Here is a 25,671-nt window from a genome sequence, read left to right on the forward strand (position 1 = left end):
CAGCAGCAGGTCTGAGATTTAGGGTATGTCTTGTCTTCACCGTTGAGACAAACATTTGATATCAGTATATCAGATATCAGGATGAAATACTCTCAGTTTGTTTGTATGCTAAGCTTTTCAAATTATTTTGCAAAAAGAAATAAATAGATAAATGAAAATAAAAAATATATGACATTTATCCACTACTTTGTTCTGGTCATTCCCTGAAAGTTAAGGTGAAATATATTGGAATCTGGGATTTTAATTAGACAAAATATGAAAAGGTGTAGAATAGGCTACTTGTGCAAGGCAATGTGTTGTATGTAAGCTACTAAATTATAATGAGAAATGGAGTACTATCCAGATAGTATTATACAAGTAGAAGAAATTAAAAGAAAAGGCTGACAGCATGCCAGATTAAATAAGAATCTCTCTCAAACCTATTGCGACGGCACACCTGTAATATGTATTTCAATTCTTCTGGATAGAAAGGCCCATACCGGTTCATATGGGATTCTGAACAAAGATAGTTATTGTTCTGGTTTAAATTTAGAACTTACTTAATTTTTCATCAAAACAGTGCTCACAGAGACACAGCCACGCTTTAACATGGACTCTTTAATTGTTTCAGAGCAACATTTACGAATAAGACATTATTACATGACTTTTGTTACTAACGTGTCTACAGGCTTTTTTTTTTCTTGATCCCATTTAACACTTTAAGTGAAGTAAAACAAGGAATTGTTAAGAACTTAACGGTAAATCGACAGAGCTGCACATAAACGCTGCCAGAAGTCTATGACTGCGGATTTTTTTTTTTTTAACAGCTTTTACACACGTAGTTGATCATGGGACCCGTAGGCAATGATTAAAGAGATGTAATTGGTCCAATTCTGATGTAATTTGTCACTGATTGGCTACTAATACTGCCAATCAGCAATCCTGCCTTTTGATTGGTTGTCCCCCTCTTTCCGCTTCGACAGCTATAGATTTGTCACCCCTCCCCTCGCCCTTCTTCCCGTTTAGCTGATAGCTCTTCGTGGATCCCAGCACCTGCTTGTCGTTTCTCGTATTTATCCTCCCGCAGGTTCTACCGACATGGATGATTTTGACATGCTGAACGCACCCGCCGCTGGAAACGGTGTGGGCTCGGAGGAGGACCCGGCCGCCGCTTTCCTGGCCCAACAAGAGAGCGAAATTGCGGGGATCGAGAATGACGAGGGCTTCAGCATCCTGGACGGCGGAGAGGTCCCTTCGTCGCTCAGAGACTCTAACGGTTCGTCCCCGCTGTGCTCCGACGGAGGAACCGTAACACCTCCATTCAGGGTTACTTCGCTTGTGTAGCTACCGTTAATACCTGGGGATATTACGAGGATAGAAGACGGTAAATTATAAATGCTCGCGGTAACACAAACGGTAATTTGACACGACATTTAATGCGCCTAGTCTTAGCTAATGCTAATGGAGCTGTCATTTATTTGCTGTCGGGTTTATTTAAGATTAATTTGAGTTCCTGAAACGGTTAAGAGCTTGTATTAGGACTCGGGGTGGTTTCATAATGTGCTTTGTTTAATAAATGCAGCATTTGCCATCGTTTCGTATGGGCTAAAGGCTTGTGATAACATCAGCTGTAGCTTTCTTGGTCGTGTCATTCATTGCTGGTGGCCATTCTATTCACACAAACGTTACTAGTAACCGCAGGAGGACATTTATGTACGACGCAGCAACCTTTGACCAGTAATGTGTCATTTTAACTGTTGGTTAGAAATGCTGACATGTCATACATGTAATTGTGCGCATATGCAACTCCTAAAGCGTTAAAAATTATTATTCGAAATTTTTCCCTTTGTGTTTTTATATGTATGGTTTTATTTTCTAACTTTTTGTATTTTTTTTAATAGACGGCGCCATCAATGGAGAGTTTCACGGGGTAATACTTCCATTATTTTCTCCTATAAGTTTCATTTTTCCCCCCCCAGATTGACTGAATTTGTAGCTACTTGTGTCTTTTAACCTTTCATTAAATAAATGTGTATTTAGCCTTTACAGGCTTCACAAACCGATGCAAACTGATGTTTTAGTTTGAACTTTGTTTCTTCATGTGGTCTTGATTTTGAGGGGGGTTGGGGGGGCGGAACTAAAATGTTCTATCTCAATTTTTTTTGTACCTGGAACCCAAACATTATCGTGCCTACCTTCTTTAAACTAAACTTAAGGACTTTTTTTTTGTTTTGAGGCTCACTAGAGTCATAAAACCACATTTACATTTTTCAGTAGAGCATGACGAATATCTTGGGAAATTGTTTAAATTATTTGTTTTCCAATGTAGATACAAAACCTCCTCAAAATGAGTTGGACTTGACACTTGCTTGGCATGAAACTTTGCATAGTGACAAGCTTTACACATTTTCAGGCTGAAAAACTCCCAACTGGTTTCTTTCTGTATTTTTTGTTTTGTTTTGTTTTCTTGTGAAATGATGAGGCCAAGTTGGAAATGAACGTAGGTGGAAATTTCTCACCGACTTTCAGCTTTTTCTACATCATTACTTCAGTCTAGTACCGTGCGCGTTGAGGTTCTTGTAGTTGATGACTCCGGCTTCCTTTTCCTGTGCTGTCATTGCAACATTTCGTCCTTCTGCACCGTCAGGATTTCTGGCAGAGAGAGACGGAGAGAAACCCACTTTTAGGAACGGATGTGGTGCCTGCAAATCAGAAATAAAGGGCGAAAGATGCCAGATGCAGTGTTGGGATTATCAGGAGCAATATTTTAGTTTTTCAGAAAGCTATTGAATAATGCATATATATATTTTATTAGAACTTCATCAAAAAGTAAATGTTTTGTTTTGAAGGAAAGCAACGGTCCATCAGATGCCTATGCAGCCATTTCCAACGCCGACCGGCTGCAGGCCGAACCTGAAAGTCTCCGGAAGTGGAGGGAGGAACAACAAGAGCGGCTGGAGGTGCTAGGTAGGTTCACAGAGATGACTCGGTTCTGAAGCAGCTCATGAGCGACCGATCAGTGCTTTCTGTGCTGCGACAAGTAAAAACCCAAAGATCTGCACAGAGAAACAGCTTCAGCTTAATTTCCCTGATTTGTTGATTGTCTCCTAAAAGCTGGAGCCCATTTGTGATTCACGTAGCCACATATCTATCTGTTATCATATTTATGTCACAGTCGTATTTATTCATAGTTGCACTGACTTCCTGCACAGAAGAAGTCAGCATCATTTAAATGGCGAACCAGTTGATGTTTTTCCGTTTGCCTGTGTTGAATAAAAATGGCGCATCCAGTGCAGTTTCTCACTGAAATAAAGTCTGTGCTAATGTAACATTTTTGTCTTTTAGTGTCAAACTTGTCAAAAGTTAGTCACATAGTAGGAATGCTCGAAAAGGCTTGGCTCAGGGTTCCTGTGCAGTCTGGAAAATACACTTTGAATACGGGATAAGGAATATCCTCTTTCCTTCTATCCTTTTTCTGCACCATCCTTTCTTACATTTTCTTCTTTCCTTCTGACTTTCCTTATGTTCGTCCTTCATTCTTCCTGTTCATTCGTCATTCTCTTGGGGTTTTTTGTTTCCTGTCGTCTTTTCCTTCTGCTCTTCCTTATTTCCTTTCATCCATTCTTCCTCCTTTGCTCCTCATCTTCCTACCATCCCTCATTTCACTTCATCCTTCCTTATCCTTAAAAAGAAAACCACACGATGCTGAAAAGAACTAAACAAAAAAGACAATTAATACAGAAATAAACATTGAAATTCCTTTCAGTGGAAAAAACGGTGTAGGTGGATAAGCTGGTTATTTTTACAACAAATGATCAAAATCAAAATGGCAACATTTCCTCTTCTGAAACAAACGTCCTCACAGACATCAACTTACAAACTCCTGAATTTAAGCGATTCCCACATTTGCGTCGAAAATCGATAAATTCCATCCGCTGACATTTTTTTTCAGCACAAGAGTCTGAGTTTAATATGCTTTTGTCTCATTTTTCATTCTTCTTCCCATGCCTCGCCGCATTCCCTCCACAGATGCCAACTCTCGCAAGCAGGAGTCCGAGTGGAAGGAGAAGGCCAAGTTGGAGCTGGAGGACTGGCATGCCAGGCAGAACGAGCAGCTGGAGAAAACTAAATCCAACAACAGGTAGCGGCTTCGTGGCCGGATTCCAAAATGGCAACCTGATACGGGTTTACGCTTAGGGAGACCCTCAGCTGTCACTGTAGCCTGGAAAACACGTAGAATTTGTTTTACTGTTTAGATTAAACCCAAATCAAGCACATTTAGATTAAGACTTGCCTCAACGGGATATAGCCTTTTAGTTAATAACCCACTCATGTTGCTGAATGTGTGCTGCTCTGCTGTGTCCTCGGAAACGACAGTCACCCGGGAGCCTCTCTTCCTCTTTGAGCTGGTGAAACTCTTCATTTTTTAAGATAAAAAAAAAGCTGATGGTTGGACTTTATATCTGAGTGCTAACCGATGATAACGTCTGTTTTTTTGTTTTTTTCTATCCCCTCCTCCCTGTTACTGTTTTTTCTCTCCTCCCCTGCCTTCTCGCTGCTCTGTCGTTGGGCGGATGTTTGTCCAGAGTGCTGGACGAAGACTTCTACAAGCAGCCCTTCTCTGACCTCATTGGTTATGTGTATGTTGCTCAAACTAACATCCTCCTTCTTAACACCTGTTTATTTCCCTCTCATATCGTTTTCTCCACAGCACACATCACATTTATCTCATAGTAAATTAGTCACCCTTTAGTATTTGCCGTGTTTCTTTTAAATCCAGTTTTTTTTAGATTTCTTCCTTCGTAAATACTACTTCCAGTGACGTCTACAGACCCATTCGTCTGCATGTCATCTGAGTGGATGCCTTTCACGATGTTTATTAGAACGATTGATATTAAATATTTATTAAAATGCTAAACCACTCACTTGCATGTTGTTACACCAGAGGTAGACCGATTGATTAATTTGTCCAAAGAGGATCCTGAAATTGACTCCTAACTAACTTTGTTGTCCCTCCCAGCAATTGCGAAAAGGTTGATAAAACTGAAAAAAAAGTTCACTTTTTCTGTTTGAATTTATCGCAGTGGGAATAAAATTTGAATAAGTACTAGTGCTGCTTATTAAAGACAATTATTTTAGCTATTGATTATTCTGATGTCAAGTGATTTGAAAAATTGGCACCTTCTGTAGGTTTTTCATTTAACAACTTAAGACTTTTTCAAATCAGTTATGTTTTTGAATATGAAAATAAAATTCTGTTTCCTAAAACGCAATGTGTGCAGTAGCATCTCCTTACTGTGTTCATCTGCAGCCAAAAGAATGACAGCTAATCTGCAGATTTTATATATATATATATATATATATATATATATATATATATATATATATATATATATATATATATAATTATTATTTTTTGATTAATTGGATAACAAAAGATACTTAATAGGAGATTTTTAATATTTGTACAGAATCTGAACCAGGTGAAGCTAAAAATGTGATTGAGAAGTTCTGGGTAAAACGGATTTACAGACCAAAAAAAATTCTCATCGCAAATACGAAATGTATTTCATCTTTTGCACAGTTTTGGCTTATTGACTGCAGATTCACCAAATGGCCTTATTCAGAGTCTGTGTACTCTGGTTAACGATTAATCTATTACTAAATTAGGTGACGATTATTTAATTAATCGATTAATCACGATTAATTTGATTAATCATTTCAGCCTTAATGAGAACATGCTCAAACTGTTCAGAGGTTGGAATAAACAAGTCAAAGTTGAGATTAAAGTTTTTGACTGCATCTATTTTTGTTCTTCTTCCTGTAACTTTAGCATATCGGCCCTTTTAGTTTCGGTCCACTTCAACATTAAAACATGCTTCACAAGTCGTCAGTCACACTCATCCAGATCGTCTCCATTCTTCCAAAACTGCTTGTTTTCATTCTCTGTCCTCCTGAAGTTGCATCAGGATATAGGAAACCTTTCCAACAATAATTTGCTTCCGTTTTTGTTTCAAAATAGTGTCTTCATGTTTGTTTTAAATTTTCTCTTTGATGTAAATTTACAGAGGAGTAGGTTGCTGAAGCAGTTGTGCGTTTGCATTAATCAGTCAGTTGTAGATGATCAATTTGTTCACCTTTTGGTGTATTTTTAAACTTTGTTTATTGTAATGCAGCTTTATAATGTTTTTGATTAAACTTTCCTCACCTTCAAGATAACTTTACTTCTGACAAACAGACAACTGCTTCAAACAAGACAGCTCTCATGCTTTGTTAGAAATGTGTTGCTGACATGCTGGTAGTCGAATTTCATAGCAGATAATTGGAGGTGAAGTGGGAAAGCTGAAGTCGCCTTATTTCGAGATGCACCAAGAAATTGATTGGTGGCTGGATTTGATCAATTTTCATCTCGATAAGCCCGAACCGGTGAAAAGGCGGGAAGTGACTCAAAGATCCAAACTATTTATGATCAGTGAGTTCACACTGACAACTACACTCCTGGTGCAGAAGTTTAAAAAAGATGTCAGAAAGATTGAAGAATATTTAGGGGGAGAAAACGTTTTAAACATGTGGAGACGTGTCTTGAGGTTGTGAGAGTGACGCTTTGAGGAGAGTGTTGGGGTTATGGAGCTTATTGAAGAAATGTTTTGAGGTTTTAACTGCCTGTTTAGGGCTGCAGCTAGTGATTAGTTATCAATTATTTTGAAATAAATTGGCACATTCTGCAGACTTTTCATTTTGCTACTAGGCTTTTTTACGCTATTAGAAATGCATTAAAAGATGTAAATAAACATTTTTTTAAAAATGAGAAAATAAAAATGGTATTGTCTAAGATTCAACAACACAGTATTTCCTTTAGTGAACGCTTGATTATTTGTAGCAAAGGATGCATCTGTTGCTAAAAATTCTGCTAACTTATTTTGATTAATTGAATAGCAAAATGAGCCTAAAAAGTTTTTTTTTTTATGTCTTTATATACAGTAATTTGAACCAGTTGAAGCTCAAACTAGGTCACTTGAGTTCTGGGTAGAACATATTTGGAGACAAAGAAGTATTTTCGTCTTGTATGTTTTTGTACAGTTTTAGTTTTGTGAAGAAAAATCAAAATGCACTAAAGTCAGCCTCAGGATGTCAAAGTTTTAGGAGTAAAATGATTGAAAATGAGCCACATTTCTGATTGGTGCATCTCTAGTATTAGAGGGGGCTGATTACCACTTTATGGAAGGTTTGTTTTGCACATCAGATCAGCATGTGGGGTGCTGAGGTGGGATGCAGCCCACTTTAATACTCCCAGCTCTAAGTATCTGCTGTGAAACGGGTTGATATGCCACTGACATGTGCAGCCTTCGGTTTGGACTTGACCTCAGAGCTTTGAGGCTGATTCGTAGTCGGCGTGGTGAGAACCGGATAAAATGCTCCTTCTATTTGTTCTTGCACAAATTTCAATTTATTGGCAAAGAGTTGTTTGCTTACTGGACCAAAAGCTGCACACAAATGATTTCTGTAGGAAGAATAAAGAAAACTGTCGCTTTGGCATGTTTGGCTTCCACATCTGCAATGAGCTCATTTTTGTTGTCTTTTATTTCACTCGCCCCTCTTCCTCTCTCTCTCTCTTTCTCTCTCTCTTTTTAATTCTGACTGGTGAAACTGTTTCTCCCTGTTTTCTTTTCCTCTGCACCTTAAAGCACACACATTAACCATCCTTGCTACCGCCTAGACCAGTTAAGTAAACAAACGAAACCCCAGAAACTCTTTAAGTATTTGATATTTTTTGAGGACGGAATCCAACTTGTGACTGTTTTTTTGTTGTTTTTTTTCTTTATTTGTTCAGTTTAGTTGCTACTTCGTTTAACTCCACTGATTGCTGTATTGTCCCTTCTTTGATGCCGTTGTCCTTTTAGTCCCTTGTGTTTGGTAGATGGTTGTGAATGTTGGTTAGTTTCCCATCCCCCATTTTACTGTTTTACTTTTTTTTTAATTTATTTATTTGAGCTGAATTTGTGTTTACAGACAGTGTGGGAACTCCGAATATGTCAGTGTAAATAAAGATTAACTCTGGGGGTGGTATTATGTGGGTGGGTATTAGATAGTTGTTTTTTCATAGCCTGGATTGGATCTCAAAAGGTCTTGGTGATCAACTTTATTTTTCTTTATATATTTATATATATATTTTTTATTTTTACCCTTTTCGGTCTGTTTAGTTTTTTCACACACAAGATGAAAGGAAACCATTCCTGCTCCTTTGCCGCAGCACAGCGCATGGCTAAGTCGCAGTAGCTCGGTTAAAGAAAAAGGCAAAAAAAAAAAAAAAGGCCAAAGCTTTCTGCTATTGGTCATATATTTAATGAATGTTCTCTACATGGGTGAGATTTTTGTCAAATGTGCACCCACAAGGCAAGCTTTAGCGTATTTGTAGGAGTTAATTGTGTTTAACCAGTAAAACCCTTTTCCAGCCTTTTATTTATTTTGGCCAAGTCTGTTTTTCCTTTTTAATGTTTTTTCTTTTATCGGCGGTATTGACGTACCTCTGCTTGCTGTTGTGGGTCGTCTGACAAATCGGGTAATTGTGGTGTTATGTGTGAACGAGGGTGCGGCTGTGTTGCAGACAATAAAGCTGTGGGTGTAATTAAACTTGATATTTATGATGGGACAAACCTGTGCTGAGGCAGATTCTGCAGAGCAAACAGTCCAACCCAGCCAAAAGTTGAGAAATCCTCCTGTCGGATCTAGAAGATTTGAGCTAAATGTCAAAAGTGAGGAGCTAAAGCAGAATGAAACATGGGTGCACCAATAAGCCAGTTGGATGATAAATCGGCCCAAATAATTTTGGATGATTGGTGATCAGTCAATACTTGACTACCTCTGCAAATTTCTAAAAATCAGCCACTGTTCCCTTTTGAACTGCTGCCAGAGACTCTAGTCTGCATGTGCGTGGTCAAACAATAGTCACAATAATTAGTGTCAAGTTGCTATATTTAGCAACTTTTTAAAGAAAAAAAACCCAGTATTGGCCAAAATTGGAGTTGGCAACTGAGACTTTTTAAAGCTCAGCAATCAGTCAGAAAAAAGCAGTCGGTGCATAGACCTGTCATGATAACAAATGTTTCTGGGTGATAAAATTGTCCCAGAAGTTATTGCAATAACAATTGGTCTCAAAATAATATTATTGCTTATTGCAATTACTATTAATGGCATAATGATGCAGGAACATATTCTCAAAGATCAATAAGCTTTAACTTCTAGTGAACATTTAGCCCTGAAACTGGAAGACATTTTGAATATCCATAATAAATAAAAACAAGAACAACAAATAAAATGAATTATGAAATCTCTGGAGGCAAAATTGTCCTTTAAAAGTAGGATTCGTTGTGACCAAAGCTCCAGACTGAAAACTTGTCATCTAGATTTTGGTGGAAAAAAAGAGAAATGATAAATCATACAAATGGAAACTGAGTTTGTTTTAATTTACCAGCTGATTGATTGATTTATTGCTTATTAGGACAGGCCAATCGGTGCACTCCTTACATGAAGGTGACCCAGCATAAACCTGTGTTGGCTCTCTGCAGAGACTTTCTCATGTTTGTTTTTATGGATCTTTCATTTCTTCCTCCACTGACCGACCCGTTTTTTCCCCCTTCCTCCTCCTCCTCTTGTCAGGGCGGCCGAGGAAGCCATGATTTCGGATCTGGACGAGAACAACCCCGGCACAGAGTGGGAGCGGGTGGCTCGGCTCTGTGACTTCAACCCCAAGTCCAGCAAGCAGGCCAAAGACGTGTCCCGCATGCGCTCCGTCCTCATCTCCCTAAAGCAGTCCCCGCTGGTCCGTTAGAGACCAGAGAGATCCGAGGAAGTCCATTCCTTGTCATGTTTTTCTTTTCTTTTTGTTTTTTGTTTTTTTTGTTTTTATTTTTTTCCACCTCACACACCAACGAACCAACTACTGAATCCACAACTTTTATCTTCTAAGGTGAAGGGGACAGCCCGGGTTTCCATTTTCACGCAGGCCTGTAGAGATTATCCTTTCTCCGCCCCCTTTGAAAGCTTTCCGTCTTTCCGCCTCAGACTAGTCGAGACCTCACGTTTTGTGGCCCCATATTAAAGTCTCGTTGGATTTGACCAAAGCGTTTGGTCTGTGGTCCTTCGTAACACTGTAAGGGTGGTGAGTTGGGACACTAAAAGGGAAAGATTGATGTTTGTATTTTTTAAGGCTTACAGCTACACTACATCCTCCGTCGCCTCCAAACAATATCAGAATGCTGTTGTATAGCCTCCATCGTTTGCCCTCCAACATATCACTTCCTGTTCTCCTTTTAGTGAAGTATTGGTGTCTGTTTTGTATTTCTTTTCTTTTTTGGGGACCAAGCTCCAAATCCAGTGTACTTTACTGTGTGTAGTTCTTCATTGTGGCATATCGTGTTCAAATTTCCAATCTATGCATTTCTTTTGTTTTGGAAACTTCTTTTTCCCCTCATCCAGTCAGAAGTGAAGGAAGTTCAATCATTACAAATCGTGTGACCTGTTTGTATGGGTGTTCAAACCCTAACAGTGTGTGTATGTACTTTGAGTGTACCTATGTACATATACAGAAGGCAATATATACAGTATATAAACATTTATGTCACTGAAATTAGACCGTTGTGGTTTTAAAGACTAGATACTAGCTAGTTGTTCCTTGACCATGTTGTATTCATTGTCCATTTGATTTCAGTACAAGTAAAAAAAAGGAAGATAATTTTGCTGTCCTGTCATTTTTCTGCTTGCTATATGGAGACTAGAACTCGGTTACAAATGTCTCAATATCATATGTGTAGTATCCTTAAAATGACAAAATGCTGATGACACCGGATTTATCCGGTGTCATCTTACTCTTACTCTTAAACAATTGACAAAGTACTCTCTAGACTACAAAGCGAACTCGTAAAAGTTTATGTCCAACATAAACTATGACCAAGCTTCTGGATTCATCTTGAAAAATATTTTTGCCATTTTTTTTTGTTAAGTCTGTAGAAGAGAGGTAGAAAATCATTTATCAAAGCTGATTTGACAACTTGTTTTACTCTGAACGTCTTCCAAATGACTGACTATTCGTGTCAAATTTGACAAATCCCACACAGAAGAAAATCATGAAAATCCACAGTAACTTTGGACCCTATCCAAATGATTCTGTGAAGAAAATGCCAAACTAAGTGACCAAAAAAATAAAAAATCAAACTTATCAATACTTGTCCATCTTCCCATACTTGTCCGTTTTGGGCAGGACTCTCGTGCTCACCCACTTCCTGGACAAGGGCATCCACCCAAATATGATATAAATTGAGCAGACATCTATATTTTTTGTTTTTCCTTTTCCATACACGTGTTTTCAACAAGAAATGTATATACTTTGTTTTTTTTCTTTTTCCTTAAACATATTTTTTTGTCAAGTAATGGAAATATTTTCTTTTCCTGTTCTCCATAGTCATCGTGAACTGGTGTTTTTAATTCGACAGCCTCATGCACTTACAAAAATTGTTCACTTGTTGAAGGAATGCCCTTTAAAATAGGTCGGTTTTACTTCTGTCTCTATGCTCTATAAAGAAGAACCTCAGGGTTGTGTTTGTTCACCATTACTTACCTTGGATGCTAATCGTTGCGTTAGCTTTCTGACCATACCAACTTTATTTATAAAGCACTTTAAAACAACCACAGCTGATACAAAGTGCTGTACATTAAAATGCAACATAATATTTAAAAAAAAAAAAAACCTCTTACAGTTTAAAAACAAACATACAATTTAAAACTAGATCCCGCTGGAGTTGAAAACCGAGTAAAATAGATGGGTTTTAAGACGAGCTTTAAAAGGGCTTTAAAAGTCAACATGTAATCATTGAATCTTGATGCCGTCATCCTTGGAGCCCAAATGCTTCAGAGTCTGATGCTTCTTTGAAGTGGTTATTTGGGATGTTACATGTCTGTCATGTCAAATCAATTTTGAGTGAAACTTCAGTAGATAAGGAGTTTCTGAAATGTTCAGTCCAGCTCGTTTTCTGATGTCATGTTCAAAGTCGCTTTCATGTAGCTCAACACTGAAACCTCTTATGCCACCTGGTGGTAAGAATGAAGCACTACCTGTTGACGACTATATGATGTGTTCAATTCGACACGTTTATTGCTAATAGTTTAACACAACCCAAGTGTTAAAATTGCTTAACACGATAACTGTGTGAAGGAGAAAAACAGTTTCTAACTGAAGAAGACTTTCGTGGCATGCGGTTGGATAATGCCACAAAGAAACCCAATGTTTATTTTTTCTGTAACAGACAACATTAAGCTTTCTCTTTTGAATCAGTCAGTTGCATTACATCTGTGACTCATTGTCTATGTTAATATATTCGGTAGCCATTTTTGTATTTTTTTTTACCTGCGTTTATTCTCCGTAGCCATTTTTATATTTTGCAGCCACTTACCTTGTTGCACTCACAGTGACCATGCCGTCTTTCTTATCTTTTTATAGTGTGTATTTTGATCTCTTGATCATGTGAGATGATGAGATGATGCCATAAGATTCTTGAATCTGCCACCGGATAAATAATGTACTATCTTATCTTGATGCCGTTTCTGCCCAGTCTCTTTCTTCCGGTTGGGCCGTAAGCATTGAGCTTATGCTCGTTCTGAGCTCTTGTGGCCTTCTGGATGACTCTTGTGTTATTTCTGGTTGGCCAAACACTTTTTCACAGAGCTGCGTATCCTGGTTAGATAAAATTGATCTGGTGTGGTTTATGAAATTGCCCTACAGTCCAGTGAATATAACATAATGTGACACCAATGTTTTGGATTTAATACATTTACTTCAGCTTGTTCTGGTTCTGCTGTGTCTAAAAGGTACGTTTTGTCTGGCAGACTTTCTTTCTTCCATGTTTCATAGTCACCAGATGTCATTTTCAAGTTTGGCTGAATCAAGACAAGATCTCTCCTCTAATTATTTTTGCACAATAGTTTTAACAGCACTGACCTGTCTGACTAATGACTTACTACTCTTTGACCAAGAAAAGCGTGGAGTCTTACTCATGTTGCAGAGCAAAAATTTTTAACCCTTATTGTAGTTTTTCCCACACTATAGTGCTGCTCTGTTGTGCTTATTGATACCATAGTAGCCAAAATAAAAAGGACCTTGAGGAGCAAGAAAATAGAAAAAGTAGACAAGAGACAGAGAAAGAAAATCATACAATTTGATCACAAACACATTGTAGCTTTTTATAGTTTTCAGTGAAAACTAGTATTTCATTCAGATCTGGCATTTGTTGTCTGAAAGACTGGCACAAATGTTGATGAAAGGTCTAGCTAACTTATTCAGAATCGGCAGAGAAAAACAAAATAAATATTTAAAACACAAGTGTTGATGGCTGCTTTTATTATGGCTGACTGGTGCATTCATAGACTCCTAAAGGAAGTTATGAATCCTGTGCTCTGCAGAACATTGCTAAGACAGAGTGTTTGTACTCTCCAAATGTACAATATAATGGAGGAGCCATGCATAGTGACAGAAAAGTAATGACACGTGTCCTTTGTTTTTATTGGAGTTATGTTAAATTGTACATGTTTAGTGGGTGCAGACATGATAAGCAAAACAAATATGAACAACGTGCAAAAGAGACACAAATCTATAATCTAGTTTATAAGAAAACAAAACAAACAAAAGTTATTTTGTGCAGTAGCTACACAGGAATGACAGAGAGAAAAGAGGAAGGCACGGTGTAAAGGAATTAAACCCTGGACAGCTGCAACTAGGAGTGTAACCTTAGCATGTGATGCAGCTGTTCTTCCACTGAGCCACGAGACATAAGAAGGACTTCTCATTAGACATCAATGTTTGGAAAAAAAAAGTAAGTCAAAAATCTAGGTTTTTTTTTTGTTTTGTTTTGTTTTAAATCAGAACTAGAGCAGTCAAAGCACTGAGTTTCTTTAAATCAAGACTATAACCCACCTGTTTAGAGTTTCCTTTGAGCCATAATAAATGGAACTTTGACCAACAGATATTAGTGTTCATGTTTTTGATGATGGCACTCGATAAAATGTAACGTTTGCCCTCAAATTGGTGTCTGTACGATGTTTTAGTGACTTTCTGTTTTGCGTTTCATTAGTTGGTTTCATCTAAGAACATTGACTAAAACATAAACTTTGTGAAGAATACTTTTTAGGTCAAGTAACCAGGAACAAAAAACAAGAGAAAACAAAGAAAAAGCAATTTTTTTGTTCATTTTGTCAGTAGTATCATGTTTTAATGATTTTAAACAGAATACCAAATGAAGTCACGTTTTGCTCATTTTGCTTTTGACCAACCATTCATTCATTCATTCATTCATTCATTCATTCATTCATTCATTCATTCATTCATTCATTCATTCATTCGCAGCAATAAAAAAAACATTCCCCCATTTCTGCTTCTCTTTTATATTTTCAATATTTAAATGATAATATTAATATTTGAGACAATTAGCACTTATCTTCATTGTCATAGTTTGCTTAAAGATAAAATAATAATAATAAAAAACTTTCAATGGCCATGCTTTTACTTTGAAAACCATTCCGGCTGCTACGTGGAACACGTACGTGCTACAAAGGCGGAAGTAGTTCCTGAACGTGAAGCACTTCTCGGTCCGGTTAGGCTGCACTGCCAACTGAAAGCACGTCCTGCTCTCTGCGCTTTTCTTTTAGAAACTGTCTCTATCCCTTCGTTTCCCTCAGCGCCACCAAGATGCCTCTGGAGTTTGAGCTGTGTCCCGGACGGCCCATCGGAGGAAAACATCCGTGTTTCATTATAGCTGAGATTGGACAGAACCACCAGGGAGACCTCAAGATCGCCAAGGAGATGATTAAAATGGCAAAGGTGAATGAAAGTTTGCTTTATTTGGAAGGATTTGAGTTTCAGGCAGGTGTGCGCTAATTACTATCAGCTCTTCCACACCTCGGTTTTTAGCTGATCTAATAATAGAGTCAATGGGAAAAGTGGAGTAAAAGCATTACCGATTTTTATGAATGGGAGATATTTGCTAAACTGATAGAAACAGTGTATGAACCAGCTGGATTTAATATCTGCTTGGTTTACTTTTCGCTGCAACAATGAACTTATCACGCAGATGAATCCTGCAGTTTCAAACTGTGTCTGGCCTTCCTGACATGTTGCACCTGTCAGGTTGGTCATGTTCAGGTGTGGTGATCATAAAGAGCCAGTCTGAGCGTCACACATCACTGCTGTGTGTTTTGTACTAGTTAAACCAGTTCTGTCTGTCTTTCTATTTGATCGAGCTCCATGTTTGATTCCATTTGTTGAAATTCTGAAATTAATTTATGATGGATTGGACGATATAAATAGTATTCCCAGTAGTGGTCGCAATTATATAAATTATTGAATAGTGGTTTAAAGAGTGTTTCTATTACCGTACTTAACAAATAATTCACATATGAATATTTAAATCCATTTTATTTAATGCATACATTTTCCACTTTGAAAAGTATTGAAGTTAATATTTGTTGGATCCCCAGTTACGCATTTTGAAAATAAATAAATAAATAAATAAATAAAATATGTATGTGTGTGTATATTATTTTCATACTAGTAGGACTACTAGTATGTGCATTACACCTTCCCAACTACAACTGTTGCCAAAATACCTCCAATATATGCTCTTTAAAAAAAAAAAAGACAAAAAAACCTTTTACATAAAAATATACAAACTTTTTTTTGGTTCAAAGTGAAGATATTTGTTGTATTTTCACATATTCGCCTCCTCAGGACTGCGGTGCTGACTGCGCCAAATTCCAGAAGAGCGAGCTGGAGTACAAATTCAACAAAAAAGCCCTGGAGCGTCCGTACACCTCCAAGAACTCCTGGGGCAAAACCTACGGCGAGCACAAGCGCCACCTGGAGTTCAGTCATGATCAGTACAGGGAGCTGCAGAAATACGCTGCAGAGGTGGGGATCTTCTTCACGGCCTCGGGGATGGATGAGGTAAGACGGGTTTACGGGTTACTTTCTGATTTGATCTGCTCGGGGATTTAACTGCAGTTCTCGTCTGCGTCCTCTAGATGGCAGTAGAGTTTCTCCACGAGCTCGACGTGCCTTTCTTCAAAGTTGGATCCGGAGACACCAACAACTTTCCTTATCTGGAGAAAACGGCCAAGAAGGGTGAGACTGTCACCTGCTGCTTCAGGCTGAGGCTTTGGGTGTGATGGGAGAGAAACGTTGCTCAGGTTTCGAGAAATGTTGAAACCAGTTGTTTCTTAGCAGTGTATATACAAACAAAACCAAGCTGACCTGAAAACTCACAGAAGTACTAATTTTCTAAGGCTACATCTACTAGCTTGTAATGGTTGTTTTATAAAGGGCTAAATTTTTAAAACCAAAGTTCCTAAACAGCTGAAAAAGTAAAGTGTAAACTGCTGAAATGTATTTGTGCTGTTTATTTCTTAATATTTTGCTTTTAAGAAGGTTGTGGGAAATGTTTTTGTCTGAGCCACTAAGCTCTAACCTCTTTAGTCATCAAAGTACCCATAAATTAAACTAATTTGAGCTGAGTATATATATATTTTTTTAACAAAGACACAATATGTTTCTGCTCATCATCCTCATGAAACAAGTAGCTTATATTGAACTCTAGGCAACACAGAGGAGCTCTTGTTCTTCTTCTTACTTTTAATAGAAATAAAAATAATTTGATTTTCTTATTTATATAAAAAGAAAGCAAACACTTTTAAGATTCTGGTCTTTCTTATTGTTACATATTTGTTTCTTGGTGAAATCAAAGCCTTGGGTCTAAGCAGCCTTTAGGAGCCACATGAAGCATTTGTAAGGATGTTGTCCTGTGGTTTGCGTCAGGCCGTCCCATGGTGGTGTCCAGTGGGATGCAGTCGATGGAGACGATGCGTCGCGTCTACAAGACGGTGAAGCAGCACAACCAGAACTTTACCATCCTGCAGTGCACCAGTGCGTATCCTCTGGAGGCTGAAGATGTCAACCTCAGAGTCATCATGGTGAATGAATATATATATATATATATATATATATAAGTATTTTTTCATATATGTCCACTTGTGAAATTTGGGTGGGGAGATACAGATGATGTGAAACAAAAATGTTAAATTGTAAAAATATTGCTTGTTTTTTTCTTTGTTTTGCTATGCTGCGTTACAACCACAGACTTCAGTGTGTTTGTAGTTAGTTTAGTCAGAGTTTGGGTGAAGTAAGACAAAGTTGTGCATAATTGTCAAGTAGAAGGTAAATGATACTTTGGTTCTAAATTATTAGTTTTTACTAAAAACAAAAAACAATCTGAAAAGTGTGGCATAAAATCCATATCATAAGCCTTTTTTGTTAGTTCATCATGTAAAAAGTCAGTGAAATGGATGAAAATTTGCAACCAGGAAAAAAAAATGTTTACATATGAATTCTTTTGCGAGAAGCTGTATAGGAGAGTCTGAAAAAAAGCAACAGGCATATCAGAAGAAGGGAAGACACAATAAACGTTATCAACAATGTTTCTGTTCTTCACTGTAGGAATACCAGAAGGAGTTTCCCGATATTCCCATCGGGTATTCCGGTCACGAGTCTGGGATCAGCATCTCTGTGGCAGCTGTGGCTCTGGGAGCGAAGGTCATTGAGCGTCACATAACCTTGGACAAGACGTGGAAGGGGAGCGACCACGAGGCCTCGCTGATCCCCTCTGAGCTGGCGGAGCTGGTCCGCTCCGTCCGTCTGGTGGAGCGGGCGCTGGGAAGTGGCATCAAGCAGATGTTGCCCTGCGAGAAGGCGTGCCACGACAAGGTCAGTGTGACCTTCTCCTCTGCGATGAGACGCGCAAAAGTTTGGCAGCGAAGAGCGTTTTCATTATCTGTAATAACTTTGCTCCCTGTCGTTACTTGTCCTCCAGCTGGGCAAATCCGTGGTTGCTAAGGTGAAGATCCCCAAGGGAACGGTCCTGACGCTGGACATGCTGGCGGTGAAAGTGGCCGAGCCCATGGGCGTCCCGGCAGAGGACATCTTCCAGCTGGTTGGGAAGACGGTGACGGAGGAGTTGGAGGAGGACGACAGCGTCCTGCCGGAGGTGGTGGACAGCTACGGCAAGAAGGCCAAGTGTTGATCACAGCAGATGGTTGAAACTTGTTCGAAATAAAAAGGCACTTAATTTCTTTTTGGTTTGTTTTTTTATTATTCTTAATGGGATAATTTGGATTTTCACACAATAAGTATGAGGGTGATTTTACTTCGTAGATAATCAGAAATTTGCCAAATGGTTGGTAAGTGGAGTGAAATGGCTTGAATCTTTTGATGGATGATTAAAAAAATATATTTTTCAGAAAGTGGCCTTAACATGAGAAGTTTTCTTGCCGTTTTCATTTTCTGGTCGGTGCCTTCAGAAGCTGCCAACCACCAGGTGGAGCTGTTGGGAAAAACATTCTTTGCACTGAACCTTAACCCTCCAGTGCAAGAAGAAAGTCATGTTGGACACTTTGATCATTTCATTCAGACTGCTGAGATCAGAGCCTGTTAGCCCAGCAGGCATTGTACTGTCCATGCAGCTTTTCAGGGCGTAACCATTAAATAAACACAGTTGATTATTATTTTTCTTTTTTTATATATACTGTTATTTTTTTCCTTGTGTATGTCTCTGGTACTCCTGTTATAAATCTGTCTGAAAGTATAATTTCCCTTTGCCAGAAACTTTAGGCCAGCTGTTTTTGATGCATTTGTGTCTTAAAGAAAAAAACCTTCTAATAAAATCTTGGCAAATATCAGTGTTTGTTTCTCATATCTAGTATTTTGCTCATAAGTCTGTTAATATAAATACCAAATTTGGATTGTTAGCATCTAGACTTAAATCATATTTTATTTTTAACATATGGACTATAATAAATGTAACACTTAATTTGCTTGTGTGCTACTGTAACATCTGAACTTGTTACCCTGCAGGGCTAATTCTTCCTTTTTCCATCTTCCATATTTTGCAAAACCCTTTCAAAATACGTGAAACATTTTCCACATTTTAACACTTTTAAGATTTAAACTTTCAACTTTGCATTAATGAATATAATAAACCAATTAAAGATGACAGAATTAACAAGTCATGCTTAACTTCCAACTACATCACAGTAGTTTGTCTCTGGAGTATGAAAGGTATCAGATGTAGTTTAGGTTTGTGATATTTTAAATCCCTCTACTGCATAAATTAAATGGTAAATTAATCTAGTCTTTCTTTACTTAAAACATCTATTTACTAATATGTGACTTATTTTCACAGATAAATCATAGAACAGGAGCTAATTGCTCTGTAAGCATCTTGTTTCTATCAGTAATACTCATCACCCAAGGCTTAAGAGTAAAATCACCAGGAGTTTCTGGCTAAATCAAAGAATACATTTATTGAATCTCACTGTGAATATTTCAATTCCTAAATGTGACAAGCTGGTAGGGAGATACCCTAAAAGACTTTGTAATTGCAGTGAAATAAATGGTGGTTCTACAATATTCTGACTAAGAGACCGGAATACATGTGTACAACATACTTTTCAGATATTAATCCATCCATTCATCCATCCATACATCCATCCAGTGTTGGGTTAGGCAGCAGTCTAAGAAAGGAGGCTAGGCCTCAGATTTGGAGGCACTGATCCTCATCCCAGCCCCTTCACACTTGGCTGCGAACTGCTCTAGCGAAAGCTCTAAATCATGAAGCGATGAAGCCAATAGGGCCACATCATCTGCACAGAACAAAGATGCAATCTTGATGCCACCAAAGCTTATTCCTTCAACACTTTGGGTGCATCAGTGACAAAGGGCAATATTTGGGTACTAATCTCACTGAACACTAGTCCCAACTTACTGCAAGCAATGCAGGCCAAGCTCTGACACAGGTCATACAGGGCCTAACAGCCCCGATCAAAGGGCTTGATACCCCATACTCTCAGAGTAAACCCCACAGCATCCCCTGAGGGACCCAGTTAGACATCTTCTCCAGCGTCCTGCTGAGGGTCCAGTGTCCCACGGCGAAAACCACACTGCTCTTCCTGAATCAGAGGTTCATCTATCCGACAGACCCTCTTCTCCAAAATCACTGATAAACCTTAACAGCTACAGAGTGTGACCCCTCTGTAGCTGGACGCACTCTGTAGTCCGGCTTAGTGGAGGACCACCACCACCCTGGTCTGCCAATCCAGAGGAACTGCCCCCGATGTCCAGACAATACTGCAGAGTCACTAAGGTGCTTTACTTGAAGGCATTGTTGAAGTCACATGTGTTGTCACTGATCAACCCCTTCATCCTGAGAATTATTTAGGTCATCGCCATCTGTGAGTCGCTTACTTACCGGAGCAACATGTGAGATGAAGCCTATCAGATGAGAGGTCAAATCTCTTTAAGAACCGACAAAGGAAGTCCCGTTGCCTTCTGCTGAGGCATTTTCTAAGTCCTGTTTGCAGGAAGTAGAACCGAGTCAGAGGTTTGTTTTGAGAGCTTGGTCACTGTATTTCTGACTGTGATGTTGCACCTAAACATCCTTTAGTTCACAAAATTTGTGCAAAGCAAGAACCTGAGAAAAAAAAGCCTTGACATTAAAAACCTGTGGATTCTTTGTAATCAGAGTCATAGTAATATAAGTGGGATGAGCTCATTTAACAGTTAGCTCTCAAGAGAGGAGATAAAGACCCATTATATTGATCTTTCTGATTACCTCAGCTCCCCCTCCTCGCAGAAATAAGGTCCCTCCCTTTCTCCATATAACTCAGCAGCTATTTAAAGCAGAAGCTTTGCTCGGTAAGCTGCTGCTGATCCCAGCTTGTGAAGGAACATCTTTCACTCTGACTTTCTCTTTCTGGGAGTCCAAATAAAACCTCGTCTGGCTCTATTGGCTTTTTTTTTTTTAAACAGAACTAAACCAGAGAGTCTGATAATGGGAAACCCCATCCACAATTACAGATTCACAGTATAATCCTACCTACCTCTTAAAACGTCAATAATTATGTTTTTTTTGTGCAGAAAACTGAGATCCTCTTAACGCCACTTGAGTTTGACTTCTTGAGTGTTTGTTGACATAACAGAAGTATATGAGATAGTTAGTGGGGCTCTTGTGAAGGTTTCTTCTGCTTTAGTAACTTGAAGTTTGCCTCAGATGCTCCTCAACCATAACCAGTCTGAGGTTTAGGTCAGCTTGTTTGATTGTGTAACTAGTTTAGCCTGTTCAGAACAGTACATGGTGCTTAACATAGCAGATTACAACCTACATTCATCATGGCTGAGGTTAAACTCTACAGTCCCCAACCAAGTGTGTCCTCAGGTCATGTCTCGTTATTTCACAAGTGAAAAATGAACTACAGAGAGAGGAAGGGTAAAAGGGCTTTTGTGCTTTTCCATCGTTGTTGTGAGGTAATCTCCCAGACTCTAGCCAGCAGGAAGGAAACTTCCAGCATCCCAGAAGTTAGAAGTTAGAGAAATTTGTTGGAGAAAACTAACTAGAGATTGGTGAAGCTTTTCAGTGTTGGATGACATGGAGGTGCTGTTAGCGTTGGTCCGCTGCAGCAAGAAGGGTCAGGGTTTTGAATCACTCCCACAGGTGGAGTTTGCATTTTCACCCTGTGAATACATGTGCTGTGTTCAGGTACCCAAAATATTCCAGGATATGTCTGATAAATCACCTTTAAATTGCCGTTTGATGTGTGTTTGCATTCACAGTTATCAGTTTTGCCTGTTACTGTTGTCCTGATTGGTGAACTGCTCTGGGTGCTCCTCTCACGTGTCGACCATTGAACACAGACACTAACACACAGAAATACATTGAATTAGTGAATTATTTGGTGTTCAGAAACACTTGTGCTCAACTTTTAAAACTCTAGTCCATATCTTTCTCAGTCTGTTGATGTCAGAAACCCGTCACAGACCATCAGCTGTGCTAAAGTGATGCGCCATAAAACAAGAGGACTTAATATGGAAAACCTGGTTTTTCCAAGTTCTTACAATCATTTACAAAGGTCACATTCCTAATAGTTTACAGTCTTTATCTGTTCAAGACAATGATGAGAATGAAGTCAAGAGCGCTCAACCCTGGCAGGGTTTCTAGTGGCAAAATATGATTAAAATATTTTGACTTTCTTCTGGGTTCAGGCCTTTGGGGGAGTTTGTTGATGCTTCCTGGCAGTCAAACCAGGGATCCTGGTGCTTGACCTGCCTCTGCCAAACAAAGCCCCCCTACAAGATGGTCCAACAACTTGAGAAGAAGAAAAGTTGAGGCTTTGTGCCACACAAGCTGGATGTCACCAACAGTTGGGGCTGCCACAATCGTGTTTTCTATTGCTTTTGGTCAAGACAATGCTCTGTAAATTGGCACCTTTGGTAAAGATATGTGAAAAGAGCTATCTGTCATTTTGGGTTTCAAAGAGATTTTCTTTTGCTTATTGTTATATCAAGTCAGTGGGAGTTGGACATGCCTCATGTGAGCACAGTTCACAACTATTGCCATATTTGCTTGTAGCTGGTCAATGATGCTGCAGTTGGTATCTGATTGATTTGTAGTCTTACACTAAAGGGACACTTTTCTTTTAAAGAATCTGCATTAAGTTAGGCTTGTTCAACATCTTAAACACAATCACTATTATCTGGTGATTCTGTTCTGTCTGTGGAACAGTGCAACCAGTCTTTACCTTCATCAAGTCCATAAGGATAATTGAAGTTAGTTGTCCAATCCCCATGTGTTTTGTGAGTTGGACACAAAAGACTTGCAACCTGAGGGCCTGGGAGAGGAGCATGTCTGGTTGGGAAACCCCGGGGGTCTCGTCTTTGCCTTTTTGCCAATGATATGATTCTTTGGCATCTTTCAGCTCCCATAAGTCCTGGACAATGTTTCCTAACCAGAAGATGGTGGCGCAGGAGATTGATGGACAGTCTACTTCACAGCCTCATCTGGGTTTTAGTCTTGTGAGAATTTTTAAAAAGTCAATGCAAAAATATTGATACTTGCTAAAAAGCCAACTCTTCTGCAACAGCAATAACATTTTAAGCAGTTGGTGAAGAAGAAATAAATGAAGTCCTGTGCTGGACTGGAGGCCTGCCCAGGGTGTTTCTCGCCTCTCACCCAGTGACAACAGCCACCGGCTGCCCTCCGACCCTGAAAGGTTGGACGGGTCCGGACAATAACTGAAGCTCATAAAATCATTTTCTGACAATATGCAACTAATGACAGAACTTGCTGAGGTGCTGCTTATAAATGATGTTTTTAATTAGGTTATAACTGAAAATGACAAGGTCACATGGGAGTTTAAAATAATTTGCTGGTCAGATCAGAATGTGTCAGAACTGTTGTGCAACACATCATGTTGGATTGCAGGGAGCAGGTGTTGTACTCAGAGCCAATTACAGACCAGAAGGATACAAGAGGGAGGGTGATGTCACTCCCAGAAGCTTGATATTTATAGCCAACATGTAGCACAATCATGGTTCTGTCTGAATGAACACAAGCAAGGCTAAATTTTGATTTGCTTCAGAAGGAAATGTTTGGCTTTTGAAGTTCAAACTCTCCAGACCTGAGGCGTGTTCCTCAAAAGGTGTTTGGTGCAGTTTCTTTGTTTTACTTGCACCATGTCTTACTAAGATGACGTGTCACAGTTCCAAAAAGAATCAAAGTGTGTTCAACAAGGCCAGGTGCTGCTCTTGGATCAAGGATAAAGAGGAGACTGATGGTGGTTGCAGTCAAAGAGGAGGAACGCTGACGGAGGGTGTGTCTTGTTCTGAGCCGCTGTCTTTGGAGCTCCACCTCTGCTCGCAGTTGAAAATCCACAATGGATTAAGTGTTGGGACCTTCAGTTTGAGCACTTGACATTTTGGGTTGATCTGCTTTGGGAGTCAATTTACAAGAATATCATTAAAAAAAATAAAATAAACACTGGATTTGACCGAGCAACACCTGCTGGAGTCCTTCCTGCAGACCAGGGACTATCCGAGAGTGGTAGGTGAAATGCGGTTTTTTTCTTAATTTGCAATGCTTCAGATGGTTCATTTGTTGATTTAACAAAGGGTTGCTCCTGCGTTAAAGTTATATTATGAGAAGATTTTTAAAAAAAACCTTTTTAAAAAATCCATCTACAGTTACAAAATAAAAATCATTGCACTGCAGCTTGAAATTGTGTAGAACTTTAATCATCCCAGATAAAGTTTAGAGTTTTCCAAATGTTGCTCCTGAAGAACTTCAAAACAATGCACGAATGAGCTTTAGCTCTTCTTATTCTTGCACACAGTTAATTTTACTGATGTCTGCTCTTTGACTTTGTGCATCAGCACCAGTGAGCACAGCCTCAGGCTTATCTAAGTATATCTTCTCAGGGATTAAACTGTGTCTTAATGAGCTTTAACTAATGTGCAATCTACAGTTAAAGGACAGCTCTCCAGCGAAGGTTCTCAATGCAAGAAAGCTTTGTCACTTTACAAGAATAGTTGCTAATAACACGTGCAGTTTGTAACATTCTGCTATTTGCATGGTCTTAGGTTTGTTCATATGATTTTCTTTGGTGCTCCATGACCAAGGCTGCAACAGTAACCCCCCCTTCTGCTGGGTGAATCTATGAGCTGCATCTCTTACAAGGCCTCCACACCCAAAACAATAACAGTGGCTGTGTTAAAGTTAGTAACACCGCCACAAGGGTCGGAGGCTCCATGAGAAGAGATTCATGCCAAGACGCTGCCATGTTTTCCCTGATTTTTTACAGTTGTATTTTAAAATTAAGATGATAATGATGCAAGGGCCTCTCTAGCTTTAAGTTTGAGAGCGTCATGTTGACTTTTCTGAGCGGAGAACCATATGGAGACGGGGCTGTTTGCTCCTGCCCACGTTACACAACATCTGGTGAAATTCTTTAAAATTTCACCAGATGTTGATGTTGTCTCATTATGTGTAAGACGACATCGGCAGCAGTTTGTTTCTCCCCTTCGCTAGAAGACAGAGTAGCTCCTCTAAGCTCCAACAACCAGCCAGTAACGCTGTTAACTGCACTATTTTTATTTTATAAGAGTTTAAACATCTATAGATAGAGATTTGAAAATCTTCCACTTTGTTTTTGCTTTCAAAACTGCAATTGTGACAATTGTTTTCTGCTGATGTGTTCGTTAATCACAGCTAACCATAAACAGACAGCACAGTTTACTGAAGGCTGAAGGGAAGCAATTTTTATCCTTGATGGCATCATCTCATTTGGGAACCAATCACATCACAGCAATGCTTTTAGCACAGATTTTGCTAGAAATCGCGCAGATTATGCAATTTAATGACAGATATGATCTTCGCTGTTGAGCTGCAACAACTTACAGTGATGCATTTTGCAAATCAGTGGAAATTTTGAGCTACAAATTGCACTGAAATGACAGCTCAACGTCAAACTGCTGATGACCAGGCGAGTGAAAGCAAAGGCAGATCAGTCAGCGATCAGTCCTGCAAAGAGATGCAGAAGAAAATGAAAACATGCACATTGTTCATATTTACCAATTCGATTCATGTTTCCTCAGAGCAATTTTTAGATATTATTCCCCTTAGCACGTTATGTGATTCCATCAACCAGTGTCATTGCTTTGAAGTTGTTTTGTAATTTGCTTTGAACTTGTGTTTTAGTTTGTTTCACATTTGTGTTTTCTGATTGATGTGTGTTGCAAATTTCTGCCCACATCCCACTTAAGAATGAGAT

General features: G+C 38.9%; 2 protein-coding genes across 4 annotated transcripts; both read left to right on the top strand.

Moving 5' to 3' along the window:
* The first annotated feature begins 940 nt into the window (after nt 1-940).
* Nucleotides 941-10,711, top strand: clta (clathrin, light chain A). Of its 3 annotated transcripts, XM_014970344.2 has the most exons (7): nt 941-1,255; nt 1,881-1,909; nt 2,829-2,946; nt 4,009-4,120; nt 4,566-4,619; nt 7,665-7,700; nt 9,637-10,711. In XM_014970344.2, the coding sequence occupies exons 1-7, from the start codon at nt 1,078-1,080 to the stop codon at nt 9,806-9,808; spliced, it is 699 nt and encodes a 232-aa protein (XP_014825830.1). In that variant the 5' UTR covers nt 941-1,077; the 3' UTR covers nt 9,809-10,711. The 3 variants fall into 3 exon arrangements, with proteins under 3 accessions (XP_014825830.1, XP_014825831.1, XP_014825832.1); XM_014970345.2 differs by lacking the exon at nt 7,665-7,700 and having other exon boundaries at nt 944-1,255; XM_014970346.2 differs by lacking the exons at nt 4,566-4,619; nt 7,665-7,700 and having other exon boundaries at nt 953-1,255.
* A 3,867-nt stretch (nt 10,712-14,578) lies between these two features.
* nansa (N-acetylneuraminic acid synthase a) lies at nt 14,579-18,750 on the top strand. Its single transcript, XM_014970350.2, has 6 exons — nt 14,579-14,845; nt 15,752-15,967; nt 16,045-16,144; nt 16,835-16,989; nt 17,513-17,779; nt 17,886-18,750. The coding sequence occupies exons 1-6, from the start codon at nt 14,714-14,716 to the stop codon at nt 18,093-18,095; spliced, it is 1,080 nt and encodes a 359-aa protein (XP_014825836.1). The 5' UTR covers nt 14,579-14,713; the 3' UTR covers nt 18,096-18,750.
* Nucleotides 18,751-25,671: the final 6,921 nt, after the last annotated feature.

Source organism: Poecilia mexicana, unplaced genomic scaffold (genome assembly GCF_051168715.1).
Source record: "Poecilia mexicana isolate PSO_F unplaced genomic scaffold, ASM5116871v1 scaffold_2, whole genome shotgun sequence".
Lineage (NCBI taxonomy): Eukaryota > Metazoa > Chordata > Actinopteri > Cyprinodontiformes > Poeciliidae > Poecilia > Poecilia mexicana.